The sequence below is a fragment of the Phalacrocorax carbo genome, chromosome 12, assembly GCF_963921805.1.
Source record: "Phalacrocorax carbo chromosome 12, bPhaCar2.1, whole genome shotgun sequence".
NCBI classification, from domain to species: domain Eukaryota; kingdom Metazoa; phylum Chordata; class Aves; order Suliformes; family Phalacrocoracidae; genus Phalacrocorax; species Phalacrocorax carbo.
Genome location: NC_087524.1, coordinates 6,941,392 through 6,958,578, shown reverse-complemented (window position 1 = coordinate 6,958,578; position 17,187 = coordinate 6,941,392). Strand labels below are relative to the sequence as shown.

Genomic DNA, 17,187 nt, shown 5'->3' with positions numbered 1-17,187 from the left:
ATTCATTTTCCACAAGACCTGTATAATATTAACAACATCTCTGCCCAGTTAACTTATTTCCCAGCTAAGCCAAGATACGTACTAATCTATTTAAAATACAGAGAGTGAAAACAACAGATAAACATAAAATAATCCTATTATAGGTTATGTAAGTTACTTTAAAGCTTTGATGTTGATGAAAATAATGCAGAGGACTTGATGAGAAATACAGACCTCAACCCAGAACAGCAAATGTCTCTAACAATTTGAGACATTTCAATAACTTAGTACTCTACATGTCAGCAGCATACTGCTAGTCCTTACTCCTTTTGTGGTTAAAAGTACTGCTACTAAAAAAAAAAAATTTAGAATTGCTGCAACAAGGGATTTCTTTGACGTAGCTTATGATCTTCCACTGTATTCTGAGGACAGTGATTTCACCCATTAACTTGTATGTTATTTGGGGTATTCAAATACGTCACTGAGTTGTTGCTGATACAGTCTGTAATCTTGTCATGTTAATTTATGGTTTTTTTTTTTTAAAAATGATCCTGAATAAATCTGTATGACAAGCAGGTTCATTTTTAAGACTCTCATAAAATGCCCTATACGTATATAAGCAATGTTTAATTGTGAAGTTTCTCTTACAGCTCATTTTGCTACACCAGAGGAACGGATTTTCTTTTCTGGGGAATCTTAAATTCCTTCTACTTATTTTAACAATGACCTTCTGCTGTTGAACAATATCTTTGACAAAAACATCTCAGAGCACAAAACTTGAGAAATATGTTGCCCTGCAACATATTCCCTGCTTCCTGCATGTTTCAGTGAGAAAGTGACATTTTCAGCTATTATTTGTATTACCTGGCACATGTGACAACTGTATTGTTGAGAACAGCGCATAACTAGAACCCAGTATTTCACTTTGAGCTATTGCTAGGTATATCATAGAAACTTAACATCTGTCCAATTGCTAACATAGCACTGTCACCACAGATGGCCACTTCTATGCCTGGCTCTGCAAAGAAAACATGACAAGACAGCTACTTTCCAGGGACTAAGTAAATCTAGCTTGGTTTACTTGCCCAAGGAGACTTTGCATGGTTTATGTCCATGCTAGGCAAGATCAGATATGCCTAGGGTTTAGAAACGAGCTAGCTGGTACGCCAAGAGCCAGCTTGTCAGCCAAGTAAGATGATGCCCCTTATAATAGGATGCAGACACGTGCATTGATCTGCTTTCATCAGACATTTCCCCAGTTACAGAGTTTTGCTGCTGATAGGTTTGGGTTTTTTCCTTCTAATTTGCCCTATAAAAAATTATCTTGCTACTTTTCACTCAGACCATACTTGCTGCAGTATTATCAACCTTAACATGAAAAATAATCTTCATGTGTGAAAATTTGTATCTCCTATATTTTCATGATCTATGTATTTTAGGAAGGCACAAAAAACTATCATAAACCTAGGGCTATTATAGACAGGTGTCCAGATTAATACAAAGACAGATACACATCACTTCATTCCACAAAATGCTATCTGTCAGTGGCTACTGTCAATCAGTTGTGTGCAGCTGGCTTTTCTGAGTGATGCGCAAAGGTAGTCATTGCCCCTTTGTTTTCACATTTTGCTGTGGACAGCTGAAGGGAGACAAATTATTTCCTATGCAACTTGGAAATAAGAAGAGTAAGAAAGAACTGGCGAAGCCAATGAAGACAGCAACGCAGTGTCAGCTGTCTATTTGCTAAAAGCAAGGGCAGGAGTGAAGAATGAATAAAGAATCTGGAAGTGACAGTGGCATTCTGGGGCCATACCCTGCAGGAGTTTTTCTTTATCTCTCTGCCCCTCTACTTCTGAATCTTACCTTGTGACTGCCTTCTGTACACCCACTCCCTTTCTCCTACTGAGTCTTTAGTATTTTCAGCTTTCCATCATTTTCCCTCCAATTGGTTCATATTGATCTAACCACCAGAGGACGGAGCAAAGACTAGACAGACTCATCGGCTATGCTGCAGTTGTGGACAACACAAGTAGGACAATGCAGAGCAGGCAGGGTAGTTACACTACTTTGTCACTCTGCCTGACTTCCTAGCTGCTTTTCAGTCAAGCACTTAAAGGCGCTGTCATTCCACAGTTTGGAATCAGAAGTCAAATGCAACTGCAATGTTAATTCAGCTTATACCATCTATAAAACCACTTTTATTTTTGACTTTTTATTTTAAGATAATTCTACATGCAGTTTTAGATGCCTGCAACAACAGCCATGGGAATTCAGGCATATGGCCACTACCATATGACAAAATGTCTTTAATAATTTTTAGTCTTTTCCATGTGTCCATTGTGGATACTTCAGTGTAACAGGAATTTCATCCTTTGATCCATTCACACAAAATTGACTTCCAGTACAATTTTAAGATACTGCTACTACCCCTGCCTCATCCCATTTCAGTCTGAGGTCTGTGAAACTTGCATAATTCACTTTTCCTCTCATGCTGAAGATAATAGATACTGAATTCCCAGGAGAAGTGTCAAAACATTAGATACTATTTTACAGTCCTAATCTGATCTGATTCAAAGTAGAAAGTGTTGTCTCATCATATGGGAAGCTGGGGCAGACACTTGTTACCTTCACCTCAATTACTTAATGGTATATTTAGAACAAGAATATGTGTCAATATATGCGCAATAATCTGGACAGCACGTAGCCTGTCTGGTAAAACCAAATGGCTTGATACTCCATGCAGAGACCAGGTTATGTATATTTTTCTAGACTATGGGAAAGAGGGAAATGTTATGGGTCCTGCTGAACTAGTTTTAAATACCAGTAGTTAATAAGGTCTACATATGCAGGAAGGAACCCTGCTGTGAGTGTATAGCACTGAATGAAGAAATGCATGACAGAAAGGTCCAGATGTGCAAACGTGCCAAGAGGCAGGTTTCTCAATGGAACAAGCCAGCTCAGTAAGCCATATAAAAAAAAGACAGCAGAGAAGACCTGTGCATGCACACGTGTATGCACATGCAGCCATGATTTATATATCCAGCTTAAGTATTATCTGTGAAACTGCTTAATACTTCAATAGCTACCCAGTTCTATTTGTTGGCTGGCATGCAGCATCCCTTTGCAGCGATGGGCCGCCAGCTCACATGGCAATTAGGTCTCTTCATTAGTATTCCTTATATAGGAATAAGAGATCCTCTCCTTCCTCTTATTTCCATGCTCTCTCCTCCCGAGCACACAAAAATTAATCCACATACCATAGAATGTATTTCATGGGTTAAAGAGAAAGTTCTCCACCCCACAGAACTGCTAAATTGGATGTTGGTTAAGATCTGAAGGTAAACCAGTTGCTTTAGAAAGAGATTAGTAATCAACCCATTCTCTTTGATTTTCAGTAACGTAAAAGCTAAAACCAAATACAGAAAAGTCCATAGGTTTCCTTAATCTGTTTATAAGGGATCTTCAGATACATTAGGAGCTTATAGTAGCAATTGAAAAGCTAAATATAAAAGAAGCTTTATGAAGTACTTAAAGTCAGTAAGAGGTTTTCTGGGAAACCAGAAAGATAATACTTATTTTTAGCATATTTTCCTGTAGATAAAGGCAGTGAATGTGGAAAGCATCCATCCAAACCCAAAATGAGATATGCAAAGAGATCCCACAATATTCACCAGGAATGTTACAGAATCAGCATTTAGAGAGCAATGTTCTGACAACACCATCTGCTCATTTGTGCTGTATCCTCCCATTACAGGCTCTCTTAATGTCTCATGCATGATTTTCTGTGGAAGTCAGTAGGAGTGTATGATTTATTTTGACATTAATATTTACCAGGCTGGTGTACTCTTAAAGTATCCAAGATGCTGAGAATTTTTTCTTGTTTAAAAAGCCATTGAAATAGCTTTCATTTTTCTTTGGAGACAGTAACAATTTATTTTGTCACTTCACCACTGTTACATACAAGTCAGATACCATTCACGCTGCATTAATTTAATTAACACCACTAGTGTTTTTACTAGAACTATAGGCTGAGAGAAAAATTTTGGGCTAAAAGTATGCTAGCATTTTGCATTCATCACTAACAGGTGGTGAGACAAAGCTTCAAGTTGTGAAGCTTCAAATTCTTTACTGTTAGGAATTTATTGTAAAATCAAAGTGCAATATACTCCTGTAAAATTCCTTCTGGAATCAGGACGTTGAAACCAGTATTGATTGTCTCTTCCTAAAACTTACAGATATTTGTATTTATTAACATTTAAGAGTTGTCTTGCAGATTCTGTGTAGGTAATGTTCCTGTCACATTGGGTTCTCTTTGAATTTTTGAAGCAAGTCTTACAAATAACATTTTGTTGCTTCGATGAAATATAGTGAGAGTTTGCACAGCCCATGGATTTCAGAACTGTTGCATGACTACATTAAACTATTGATTGATACTCTTTTCATCCAGACGTGGATTACAGAGCTGCCAGATTACTTAAAATAACCATTATGGATGTGACTCATACTGACGAAAGCAAAGAAATCCCATTCAGAAGAAAACATCTTGCCTCAGCCAAACATTGATGAATATGGATGGTTATACATGATTATATACAGTCAAAGGCTCTTTTTTAGGAGCTAGAGGTAGAAACATATCATTTCAATTTTCCTCATTAACAAAAAGCTTACCAAAGATATGCATCATAGGTATTGTTACAACCCATGCACCAGAGATGTTGCTCTTAAACAGCTCTGTTCTAAGACAGGGTTATGTATTTTCCAGAGGAATGCACTGATATGCCAGAGAAGTACTCATTTACAGGCATGAATAGCAGAGACAAAACCCAGTGTTTATGACTCTCCTGCACATGATTGCATTATTTTTCAAAACAATTTTCCTGTTATTTAAAGGACAGATGGAAAAATGAAAGAACTGTAGTATACTGAAATTCTTTTGATAATTTATATTATTGATGATATTGATGATAATGGTCTTTTTTGAAGTTGAGTTTTTTATTGCTTTAGGTATTTAATACTACTTTTATCGAGGCAGCTATTCAAGATACAATATCTTTAGTGTTAATAACCTTGTGAAATTTGTGTACTTGAAATGTAAATGTGTTGCCAAACATCACCTCCACTCTTTTTTTAAGGAGCTACAAGAACTTTTGAAACCACACCTGAGAATGTACAATCTTAGATGCTGCAGTCTCAGAGCCCTTTTTCTACTGATGCTGTGTAGGTAAGAAATATTTGCTAAAAATTATGATTTCTTTAATGTATAGTAATACCAGTAGGTTTATAATCAATTTTCTTTTAATTAGAAATATATCTGACCAGGTAACAAAGCCAGAATCTACTTGACAGTTGAATCTTGCCTCTTACAAGATTAAAGAGCCTGGATATTAATAACAGAAATATAGAACTGAACTCCTTCATGAATCATCTCAGCTGCCTTGGTTGTGTTATGGATTTTTTTTCACTGAGAAGACTGACGGGGGAAGAAAGAAATTTAACTTAAGCAAATGATCCTTCAAACGAAGGATCACTGCAAAGAGAGTGTGAATATCTATCAGATGCTTAGCAAATTTAGAAAGGCACATGGTCCCTGCCTGGAGCATAGCACCTTGCCCAAGGACAGAAGCACAGAGTTCACCTAGGTGCACTGTAAGGTTGAGGTAGTAAAATCATCTTTGTGCATTTGTTACTAAATGAGAATGTCTTAAGAAGCATTACCTGGTTAAGACATTGCCTTCTTGTTCTCTGTTGAGCAAATGATGAAGTCCTTAGGAAAGCTGATTTGTGTTAAGCGGGAAGGTGAAACTGATCCCCTCTCTGTACAAGTAACCCTGTTACCAGTGCAGTTGCCATGACAAAAATACTTAAGATAGAAATGGAGCACTTAAGAATATTTTTTTCCTCGTTTTTATAGAGGGACTATATTTTTAAGTAATTTAGTAAGAAAATGCAAGCGTGGACATGTTAAACATTATCACTGCCACCTTTAACTGAAGTATTTAAAGTCTGTTAGCCAATTCTCTGTGTAGAATTGCCTAACCTATTTGGTCTCCCAGAAAATTCCTCAAGATAAGATTCTGCCTGAGCTTTAGTTCAAGTGGGTGTGCAAACTAATATCTAGATAAAGCCTCAGGCTGGTTCTGAGGACAGATGGAACAGTCCCTTGAAAGGGAGTTTAAACACATCCATCTCCCCTACATTCTCCAGTGCTATAAAGAGATCTTTGCCCAGAACATACACTTGCTCTAGTTCCACCTTCCTTCCTCGTCAGCTATGACTTGCCACGTTCTAGTCACGGGATGATTCATGGCTTTGCAGTAATAAAACACTCCTAAGAGACCCACAAAATTTCAGAAGCATTTAAGTAACAAGGAAGCAAAATTCCCTGAGAAGTTCAGCCTGTGGTGTATAATGGCCTTCATTATTATCAGGCAGACTTTGTGAATCCTCTCTTACAGCTTCACATGGCTAAGAGTGCCCAGAAGCACAGACAATTAATTCCTGTACAGTACCCATGGGAGTTATGTGCATGCACAGCACTTGTTTACCTTGGACACAAGTGCACACCATTGAGCTGACCCGGTCATGTTGTACCCAGATCCAAACACAGGCTGAGAAGCAGCTCTGCCCCTCGGCCAGCTCACAGCCAAGATGATGCTTAGGGACACAAATGCCTTTCCCAGTGCACAAATCAGGAAGGTTTGGTGAAAGTGCCATTTAAAACAAAAACTATCCTGCTTAGCTCTGAAACAGAAAAATATTTCTCTGCAATATCCAAGAGCCTGAGCTGCACTGAAGCAAGGGCCAGGATTAATCCCCAAATGGCCCCTTAGATATCCCACTTGTATAAGCTCTGGCTAATGTGTAATGAGAGTTTCCTCTGCTGAGTACTTGGCAATCAATAATGGTGTTGGTGTTTTTTAAAAGTTCAGAGGCAGCCAGAGCCTTGTCTTCCCCATCATACACGAGGACATGACCTGTCACAACACATGTGCTAATAGCCTGGTGTGGCACCATTAGAATCCTCCTTCCTAGTTTCCCCTTCCCAATGACATTTCTTCACTTTTAGTACTTGGTGTTAAATTACATTACAACCACACCTCTACGAACGTGCAGACTAAAATTTCTATCCAGCAGGTTGCCTGGATAGTCACTTTCCCAGAAACATCTTTTATTAAAAAATTAGAAAAGGAAAAAACTGAGCCAAATTTATCAGAGTAATCAATAGAACTTACACTTCAAAAAATTATCAGGAACCATCTTAAGTAAATATATGCTATTCGCTTCCAAGAAAGGCTCCCATTTATATCAGGAAGGGTATTTGCAAATTAAAGAATGCCAGCCTGCGTTTATAGGAAGAGATCCCAAAAATTCTGTGGGTTGTTTTTCTCCCCCCTCCCACCCCTGAATTTAAGAGCACTTAACATTATTTAAGTGTTTGTTCCTGTATCTGGTAAGTAGTAACATAATGCTACTGTTTCAACTTCACCCATTAACTAAAAACCTATAACAGTAGTGGCTGTTTTGAAGCAGAGAATTAATCAGTGATGATGTAGGTGGTTCTGGTGCATTTTATCTACAAAGACCGTACAAAAGCCTGTATCCTTGAGCAGGTCAGGTATGAAACAAGTAGTAACACCTCTGTTTGTATCTGGAAGCCCTTTGCCTGTCAGTGCGTTGCCTAAAAATAAAGCTTTTTCCCCCCCTAGCTTGTCCTGAGGGGCAGCGTTTCAAAAGCTTCCTCAGACAGTGTTTGGCATTTTGTTTGCCCCTTCTCTTGGTTCTCAGGTATTTCTGCCTCTTTCGTAACGCAAGACTTCTGACAAAAAATAGCCAGGAAAAATATTCCTATACGTGTGTCTAGACTGTACTTTTGTTTTAAGAGGTGATATATATTACTCCTTAGGGCAGATGTTCCCTTTTCCCCCCTCCAGTTACCCAATTCTGTTAAGACACTAACTTGGAAGTATCTTAAATAACAAGCAGTTGCTGTACATTCCAAGTTCAGCCTAGCTTCTAAAAATACCAATGTTTTGAGCCATAAGAATAACTAAGGAAATGAAATAATTATAATTCATTTTTTAAAAAAGCAAACATGGGTCATTGAACCTGAAGAGTTTAACACGTGTATGACATTGACAGCCTAGAACAGATAAATATTCCCAGCTGTCAAATATATATTCAGTTTTTCTTCTATAAAAGCCTGTTCTCCCCTCTGTGGCTGGAACAGCTTTTTCAAGGCAATTCTGTACTTAGATGCATGCCCATGTATTTCAAATATATTAAGAAAATGGAGGAACTAAACCATATGTAGTTAGTTAAATATAACAACACAAATACTGGGTAAAAGAGGCTTAGATGCATTGATGAAGAGATGTACATGTGTAAGAGGAATGAGTCACAGCTTTTACTTTTATCCTTTGTGATCCCTGCATAAGGATATATGCCAGGATACAGGAATGTGTGCAGCTGTGAGCTCACCCTTGCTTAGTGAAGAACAGGGCACACGAATTGAGAAGCACTTCAAAGGAAACAGGCCGTCCTCCCTTAAAACGTAGGCAAGCAAAACCACTTAAGGCACAGAACATCTGTAGGTTCCTCGCCTTTCACCACTGACAATCTGCTACTGAGTATCCCCAAAGTTACTAGGGTGGTAACACCACACACTCACATTTAGGAGGCATCAGGTTCCCCTCACATACTGTTTTACTATGATAGGAATTCTCAAAGATGGCATGGCAAAGTGGCACACAAGGGACCGTGCCCCATTTATTAACAGCCTTCCCATGCCACCAAGTTCTTACTTAACTATAAAAGTTAGAGATCAAAGCTAGGAGGCCACACATCATGTAAGGAAAATCAACAATTACCTCAAAGGGTACCACAGGTGATTTAAAGGAAGAACTTCCATACCATAATGCTAAACATTTAAGACATATTTCAGGAAATAGCTGTTAATGATAACACACCAGACCATTCTGCAATTGCCTACTGATCAGGACAACAATATTATAGCCTTACAAATGGACAAGTTTTCCTTTACTATTTCACAATATCTGAAAGTTATTCAGGAACAATCCAGTAAAGCTGTGAAATTAAACTCATGCAGCTCACCGAACAGTTAGCTAAAATCATATGTGAATTACAAAAGCAGAAATATCTAGTGCAAGTACAGTATGTTAGAAATAAATTAAATTCAAGTACATTTCTAATTCCAACACTTTTGTGCAACATAAAACTGGCCTTTCTATTTACACTCATATTTCAATTCGACATGACCATACTTGTTTCTGAAGGACACAACTTACAGGAGAAACATTCTTAATTCCAATGCTGACATTACTCAAGACCATGCTTAGCATTAAATAAAACAATAACATAGTTCTCCAGCAGTAAAGAAATAAAAAACAGGAACAAAAGGGGAATAAATATGATTATTCAAATATCTAAGCTATATAGGTTACAAGACTGCTAATGAAAACCAGCTATTTATGTGGGAATAGAGTCTGGTGAACAGAAAAATCACACAGCAATAGCAGTACTTCAAGACAGTGGATACCATATCTAAAAGCACAGTGTAATTTGGCCACATGCAGTCAGTGAGATCGTTTTAGCGTTTACATTATGCCAATTTAAGTTACTGGATTATTCCTAGTGGATGAAAACCACAGTTTCCTGACAGAACAGCTCAAGGTCTCTCAAAAACATAGTAAAATTAAAATTGAAGGAATGAGCTTTGGAAAGCTATAAAAGGCACAGAAATATCATTAGGAAGAAAAAGCAGAGTTTCCATGAGCAGGCCTAGGAGAAGTTGGGAAGAAGAAATTCAGCAGGGATTTATCAGGTCTAGGAAAGACCACAAAACACTGGTATCCCCTTAGCCATAAGCTTGTACTTACACCCTTCTCCCCAGCACTAACCACCACAGCTACAGTACCTGTTAGGGGGAGAATTAAAAGGTAGAGCCAGTTACTCTTCGCAACCAGTCACCTTTCATGCACAAAAGCATTAAACACCTCTCCTGGTGAATATATAGGTGGCTGCTCTCCATCAGCAGACTGATTGCCTGCAGCTGTCCTGGTTTCAGCTGGGATAGAGTTAAATTTCTTTGCAGTAGCTAGTATGGGACTATGTTTTGGATTTTTGCTGGAAACAGTGGTGATAATGTGGAGATGTTTTAGTTGTTGCCAAGTAGCGCTTACACTGGTCAAGGACTTTTTCAGCTCCCCGTGCTCTGCCGGGTGCACGAGAAGCTGGGAGGGGACACAGCGGGACAGCTGACCCCAACTGACCAACAGGATATTCCACACCGTATGACATCAAGCTCGGTATATAAAGCTGGGGAAGAAGAAGGAAGGGGGGGGGGGGGTATGTTTGGAGTGATGGTGGTTGTCTTCTCAAGTAACTGTTATGTGTGATGGAGCCCTGCTTTCCCAGAGATGGCTGAGAGCCTGCCTGCCTGTGGGAAGGAGAGAATGAATTCCTTGTTTTGCTTTGCTTCTGTGCGCAGTTTCTGCTTTACCTATTAAACTGTCTTTATCTCAAACCATAAGTTACCTCACTTTTACTCTTCCGATTCTCTCCCCTGTCCCACCAGGGGGGAGTGAGCGAGCAGCTGTGTGGTGCTTGGTTGCTGACTGGGGCTAAACCATGACAGCAGCCAGCTGAGCTTACTTGAGTCAATCAGTTATTTGCTTCTCACCTTCATAATCAAAGTTATATCCCCACTTTTCTCTTAGTGTTAGCAATGAGCAGTCAGTACCACTTGTATTTTAATTTATGCAGAGCATAGCCTAAATCTGTGAAGGGTGAGCATACCCTGCTTGCACTCTGGGGGTGCTCACCTTAGGGGTTAGGCAGAAATAAAGAGCAAAGCTATGAGATCTTTTGCTATGGGACTGCTACTTACAGCGTAACAGCCCTTAGTGGCTCCAGGTGTCCCCCCCTCAGTTGCTAACCATCAAGACACATAACAGATGAAGGGGAGAATACATAAAAATGAATCCTGGTGTGGTCTGAGTAAAGAGTTGCAGTTTGGGTATGCGTCTTTCCTAGTCCCTTTGCTTATCCTCCCAGTAAATCTTAGGGTAAGGTTGTTGCGCGGGCCCAGGGTAAAAATGGAGTTTATAATAGGTTATTTATATTTGATTTCTATGGATCATACTTCTAGCTGTTTCTGAACAAAGCAGCGGTTTGCATTCTCGCTGTCCTTCGCTAAATTTGCCTAACAGGGTTATTTCCATAACCTGTTTAAAAACTGGGTTGTAAAAGTAGGCTTTAAAGAGCTTTTTTTTTTATGCACTAATCTCTGAGACTCACTTCTGTCTCTCTCCAGGAGCTAAACTGAATATATTTTGTTATGTAAAAACCCCTTAATTTTAAATGTTGAAACAAACAATCAACACCCCTCCCATGTACTTAGGTTATAACAATAGTGTCCTATTTACAGAGAAGGTATTAAAGAAGACTGGACTGTTTTCTCAGGTGAAGTGTTAAGAAGTTATAGACTTTAAAGTATAAAAGTGTTTTTTCTTTCTTTAATGAGAGACTAATAGAGGTTATAAAATCTGATATTTTCTGGAACACTATTTTTCTACAGTGGTGAAATACAAACATACAAATGTTTCATGATATGTTATCTGATAGGCAGTAACAGTCAGTAGCCTTGAAACGAATACAGTATTTTTCTAGAATGTGACCTCTGCTATAGTAATGACTTTTAAAAGATTCTCACTTTTATTTGTTCCTTGTAGGTCAATGCAAATTTCTGAAGCTGAAGGAAAAGGTGAAATTCTACCTCCGACTATACAAAAAATAATAAAAGGATACAACAAGTATTTACGTCCATTTTTTGACAGTAAGTAGAAAAGCTGTTTTAATGACTGAGCCATAACATAAGGCAGTGTCTGAGACTCTGCAATGAGAGCAAATGTTTTTTTTGCTGTACTTTTTTTTTTCTCCAGTGTTTGACAGTGACTGATCTGATTATACGTGATATACTATGAAATGAGATACAGGGTAATAGCTTTTATGGCCCAAGGTGAAACTCTTATGTTGCAGGCACTTACAAGCAAAAGTTCCAGACTCTGTTAGAAACTTGGCTATAAGTGTTCGTGTGCCCTCAGTGAAATAAGCTGTAACACCATACCTATTTAAAAGCGTAATGTCCCCTAATTTCCTAAATAATAGCTATAACCTTTTTTTATTAAAGATAAGAAAGCTTTATGTATCAAACTGTTCATAAAAGCACAGGCATATCTTGTTACCGTACCAAGTATTGCATGCATCTACTATAAGATTGCAAGAGAATTATTTAATAAATGCTTCTTGCCTTGGGTCTCAAAGGTCACTGAACTGGTGGTTCACTGCAGAACTGTGAGGGAAAAATGAATCAAAAGTGTCAGTTCCCTGTGTGAATAGGCCACGGTCACCAGGTTGGAAGACCCTCACAGTCTACTGCACCAAGGCTGATTTTACTGCCCTGCAGTGCAGTCACCGTTAGGCACCTGGAATCTCAGTGACAAACATGTTCCTTGCTTGAATCAGGCTACTGCATGTATCAGAAATACCAAGGAGTTACGAGGTGGGGTGAAGATCTCTGCCTGGAGTTACTGCAGAGCTGTGAAGAAGAAAGTATTTTGCATATTGAAAAGATGCTCAGCACCATGTGTCTGTCAGAAAATAAACTTACAGAGTCAATGCTAGGTAATAGTTCCTAACTTAGATATTCAGATATGTCAGAGGTTTCAAATGAAGACTTTTATATGCCTTTAAATCCTGCTTAAAAATGGTTGACTGAAGAGTTCCTCAGACAATACTGTTACCTCTTTCCATCCAAATACCTGGTGAGACTATCCACCTGTTCAATAAGGGCAGTCTACATTGTGCAATTTCTGCATCCATTTCATAAAAATATTAAAATAAAATCTGTATTTTAGGTTTAGGAGAAAGTGAGGACTATGTCATCTGTTTGGTTTTATTGTAATTGTCTCAGCTGATGATATAACTGCTATGAAGTATTTACATGGTTGAAGACTTTCAGCAAAATAAAAGTAATGCTAATAAATCAACCCTTTCTCACTTGAGATGATGCATAACGGAAAGTAACTCTATGTTCAGTGGCCATTAATATATTTCATTCATTGCCTCATGCTAGTACTAGAGATACGTTGGCACTGCCATGATGGATGTGCTTTGGTAGACAGCAAACAGAATTTCATTGCAAAGTCCTATGACAGTAGTTAAGACCAACAATAAAACACTTTAGAGTTACAAATCTCCCTTTGCTAATGTAAGCCAATTTTTTTCTCAGCTGTTGTAATGCAGCAAAGCTATAGCTCTTCTTCTGCCAGGGGATTTTGTTCCAAGGGATGCTAAGGACTTTCTGTGTTTATGTGGAAATCCCAGTGGAGCTCAAGCACAGATCAGGCCTGTGTCATATGCAGAGCCAGTCTAGCACTTCCAGACAGTGCCAGCATTGCTGCATATGGTTGTCACAGCTCAGGCATGTGAACACTGTGTCTCAGAAATCTGTTATGGATCTGTATTAGCCCTACTGCTGAAGGAATGGGATAAGACTCTGAAAAATACCTTTTATTGATGCCATTTCTAAATGCAGGGTTGGTGGTTCTGTAAGAAATGACTTTTTTTTTTTTTTTTGTAGAAATAGTTTAGGTTAGGATGACCCAGGCAGCCTTCATCCCTATTTTTGGACCTGTTGCTTTTTCAAAGATCCTTTGGGGTCATTTTCCATGTGATGGAGGCATGTATACTCGGGGTGGTACCTGCCCAGCCCTGACCCCTCTCGGTTACTGGCAAGGTGGGCTGCAGCCTGGGTGAGGTTCAGGTCCAGGAGAAGCTATTTATTTTCTCAGAAGCAGAGTTAATAAACCACCCAAACCCTTAGTTGAACAAATCAGTGGATTATACTGATCTGTGACCACAGCTATCTTAGCTTTGTTCCATGTAGTATTTTCCTTATTTCTGTGGATGTTATCTGCCTGCAGCTGGAATACCTTGTATCTGTCTTTGTGAGAAAGATTTCAGTATAACTGACTTTACTCAGTATTATATCAATGGCTACAGGACACCTGCTAAATAGTCGATGAAGCCAAAGTATCAATCTAGTAATTTTTACCTCTTCTGTGACTTTATTTTTTTAATCTCCCTTTTTTTTTTTACTCCCCCCCCCCCCCCCCCCCCCAATCCTTAATTTATTTAGTATGATATTTGCATGTTTATAGTAAGAGACTGATCAATCAAAAATATATCATAAGATCAAAGTGCTGGTTAGACTTGGGTAGGATGATGAACAAGTGCATGATAAAAACAAACCAGGGTGTTCTGGTACTGGTGGAGATCATCAGCTACTATAAAAGCCTGCGCAGTTCTGATTGTGTCAGCCTATCAGTACAGATTTACTCTGAGAAAGAAACTTGTATTTCTAGAAACATGAACAGAAAAGGATGTATATGTATGTTAACCCAGAGGTGTATATTTTCTGTCTGAAGTGCAAGAAAGGATTTGCATAAAATGGGGACCTAGTATGTTGATGTGCAGAAATATCAGAAAATAATAATATCCTAAAGTCAGCAGCTTTAAGACAGTTGACTTTTTTTTTCTTTTGGCCAAGATTCCTTTTGTGAAAGTGTGTGTATTTCTGTCTGTGTGGTCAGTTAGATATTCATTCATAAATATGCATGAAGAAATTTGTCTTAAAACTTGATAATATTATTTGTTGGCATCTACAGTGCTTTGAGCTTAATGTTACCTAGTTGTTATGAAGCAACTGAAATGTGACTTCTATCAAGTGTGAGAGGGTCAGAGGTTAGGTTGAATTTTAGAATAATATAATTAAAATATAATTAAAAGTAATTTCAAAATTATTTGTCCTGGAAATTTTTCTTCAGGCAGGAAATGGGGATTTTTGAAGTGATGCTTACTGCCAAGGTACAATCACACTCTTACAAAATCAGTGACACTGATCTTCTTAATGTTTAGCAAAATGTATTTTTTAATCCTGAAAAGAAAACAAAAAACAAAAAGAAACAAAACAAATGACTGTAAACTGAAGGTTCCTTTTCCCTAAAGCCAGGCGAAAATTTTATGGCAGCTCAGAAGTTCTTAGTTTAATAAACTCTCCATTTGCCTGTTTGCTTGTTTGGCCTGTGGGCTGGGACTGGCAGATGACGAGACGTTACCGAAGTGGATACAGCCCAGCTAGTGTCATTATCGAGGGGATTATGAAGGTATTTTTTTCATTTGAATCCAATGACTGTGCATAACAAACAGTTTTCTTTCTCTGCATGGATTGGAACTAACAAACTTCTAGATTTTAAGCCTGGGTTACTCTCACCTCACTTTAGCCACCTTCTCCCCCACAGGTCGCCCCTCCAGGCCCTCGCTACCCAAACGCTGACGTTTATGCCCAGTACAGACTGTCATTCCCATCTCTAGGCACCTAAATTAGGTGCCTAAAGTTAGATTAGTTGAAGCCAGTCTTAGTATGTCAAAGGCTTGCAGACAAGTAAAATTGACTGAGCATTTAATATTCTTCTGTGGTGGATGGCACAAACCAGTTACCAAGTTATGGGGGTACTCTACAGTGTTTCATACAGAGGAATCCCAGTGGACTGGTTACTTGGCTCTGCCCTCATCTGAATGTTAATATTAAGAATGTTCTCCTTCCTTAACTATAACATTTTAATGTCCCTCCTTGAGCTGGTTCATCGAGCAAGTCTTAATTGGAAGTTCCACTAGTGAATTAAAAGATTACTGAGTCTAGAATGGTTTTAGCCATTCTTTGTACTGGAATAGGAAATATTCGTATTCTAGTGTTACTAGATAGTAGCCTTTAATGTAGTAATATCGATCCTAGACTTTTAGATAGATGTGAAAGTTGTCTTTAGAAAAGCTGATTATAAAGTATTTAAAATTGCACAGTCATTCCCCTTAAATGTGCTACATAACCCTGACACTTTATCTCAGCAATACAAGCTGATTTCAACATCAGGTTCTCTGCTGAAACTGTGTAGACCAATTTTATAACTTGAGGGGCCGTGCCAAACCTCTCTGAATTAATGAACAGTTCCTGCTGACTTCAGTGAGCCTTGGATCAGGTTCATAGAGTTGTTAAGGGATGCATAAAATCTTGTAAATAATTTTATACAAATAGATTTTGTTCTGTGATTAGGTGATAATTTAAGTGTTCTAATTAAAAAGAGAGAGACTAGGAAAAGGTCACAGCTAAGTATATTTGAATATGGAAGCTGCTTTCAAGTGGTATAGAAAAGTGTCATGCTTAAATCAGTTAATCTTAAGGGTGGTTTAGAATATTTTCCTTACCTTTCTAATGAGTAATATGTTTCATGGTCTTAGGGTTCAAATTCAAGAAAGCAAATTAAATCTTGAGTCTAACCTTCTATGTAAGACCAATCATCATATTTTTTTTTCTTAAATGCTGTTTATATTAAATTCTATGAGTTTAATTAGATGAAGGCATTTTAGTCCTTAGAAATTTACAGTTAACCCCCAGAAGAGACCAGGAGATATCAGAATGTTAGCTGTGTCTAATACCCTTTGATTTAGTGAGGTAAGCTCACAGGCTACATGAAAAAAATACCAAATAATCATCATCTAAAGCCTACTGTAAGTGCCAGCTAGCCAATATCTAATCCTCCAGGGAAAAGCAAAAAGCCCAGAATATGTATGGTCAGTTGTAGACTGGAACAAAGCATCTCTTGGATCCCTCCTGAATCTTTAAAATTGTGATTTCATAAATCAAAGACTTGGTGCAAAACTGTGCATTTCAGCATACAGATGATAAAGTAGTTTCATTTTTTTCTCCATTCTGAATGTCAGAATTGGTTTACGTTTTCTTAAACTAAATGAAAATGAGCTAGTACTAACAGCTCAGCAGGGGCTCTCTATGATGCTGGCAACTGATTTTATTAGTAGGTATTCAGATTTACGAATACATACGTTATACAGTTGTGGTTTACTTTGTTAATACAAAGTTAACAGACCGTGATCGTTGCAGTGATTCAAACTTAATTTTTAGGTATGCTGTCTGCCACTCTCCTGGCTGCTTTTTCTATAGGGATTACTGTGCATATCTGTAAAGTACATTAAGCAACAGTCCTTGTACATTTCAGTAAAAGTTAATGTATGTTAATTAGATTGTGCCCCCGTTGTTGTAACAAGGCACGCCCC

At 38.2% G+C, this 17,187-nt stretch overlaps 1 protein-coding gene across 1 annotated transcript in view; it reads left to right on the top strand.

The window, feature by feature from the left end:
* Positions 1-5,134: 5,134 nt before the first annotated feature.
* Positions 5,135-17,187, top strand: part of LOC104046829 (gamma-aminobutyric acid receptor subunit pi-like) — a 40,109-nt gene continuing 28,056 nt past the window's right edge. The window contains exons 1-2 of the mRNA XM_064464499.1: positions 5,135-5,200; positions 11,730-11,833. Of these exons, the coding sequence (XP_064320569.1) occupies positions 5,145-5,200; positions 11,730-11,833 (160 nt within the window). The 5' untranslated portion in view covers positions 5,135-5,144. The remainder of the gene's footprint in view (positions 5,201-11,729; positions 11,834-17,187) is intronic.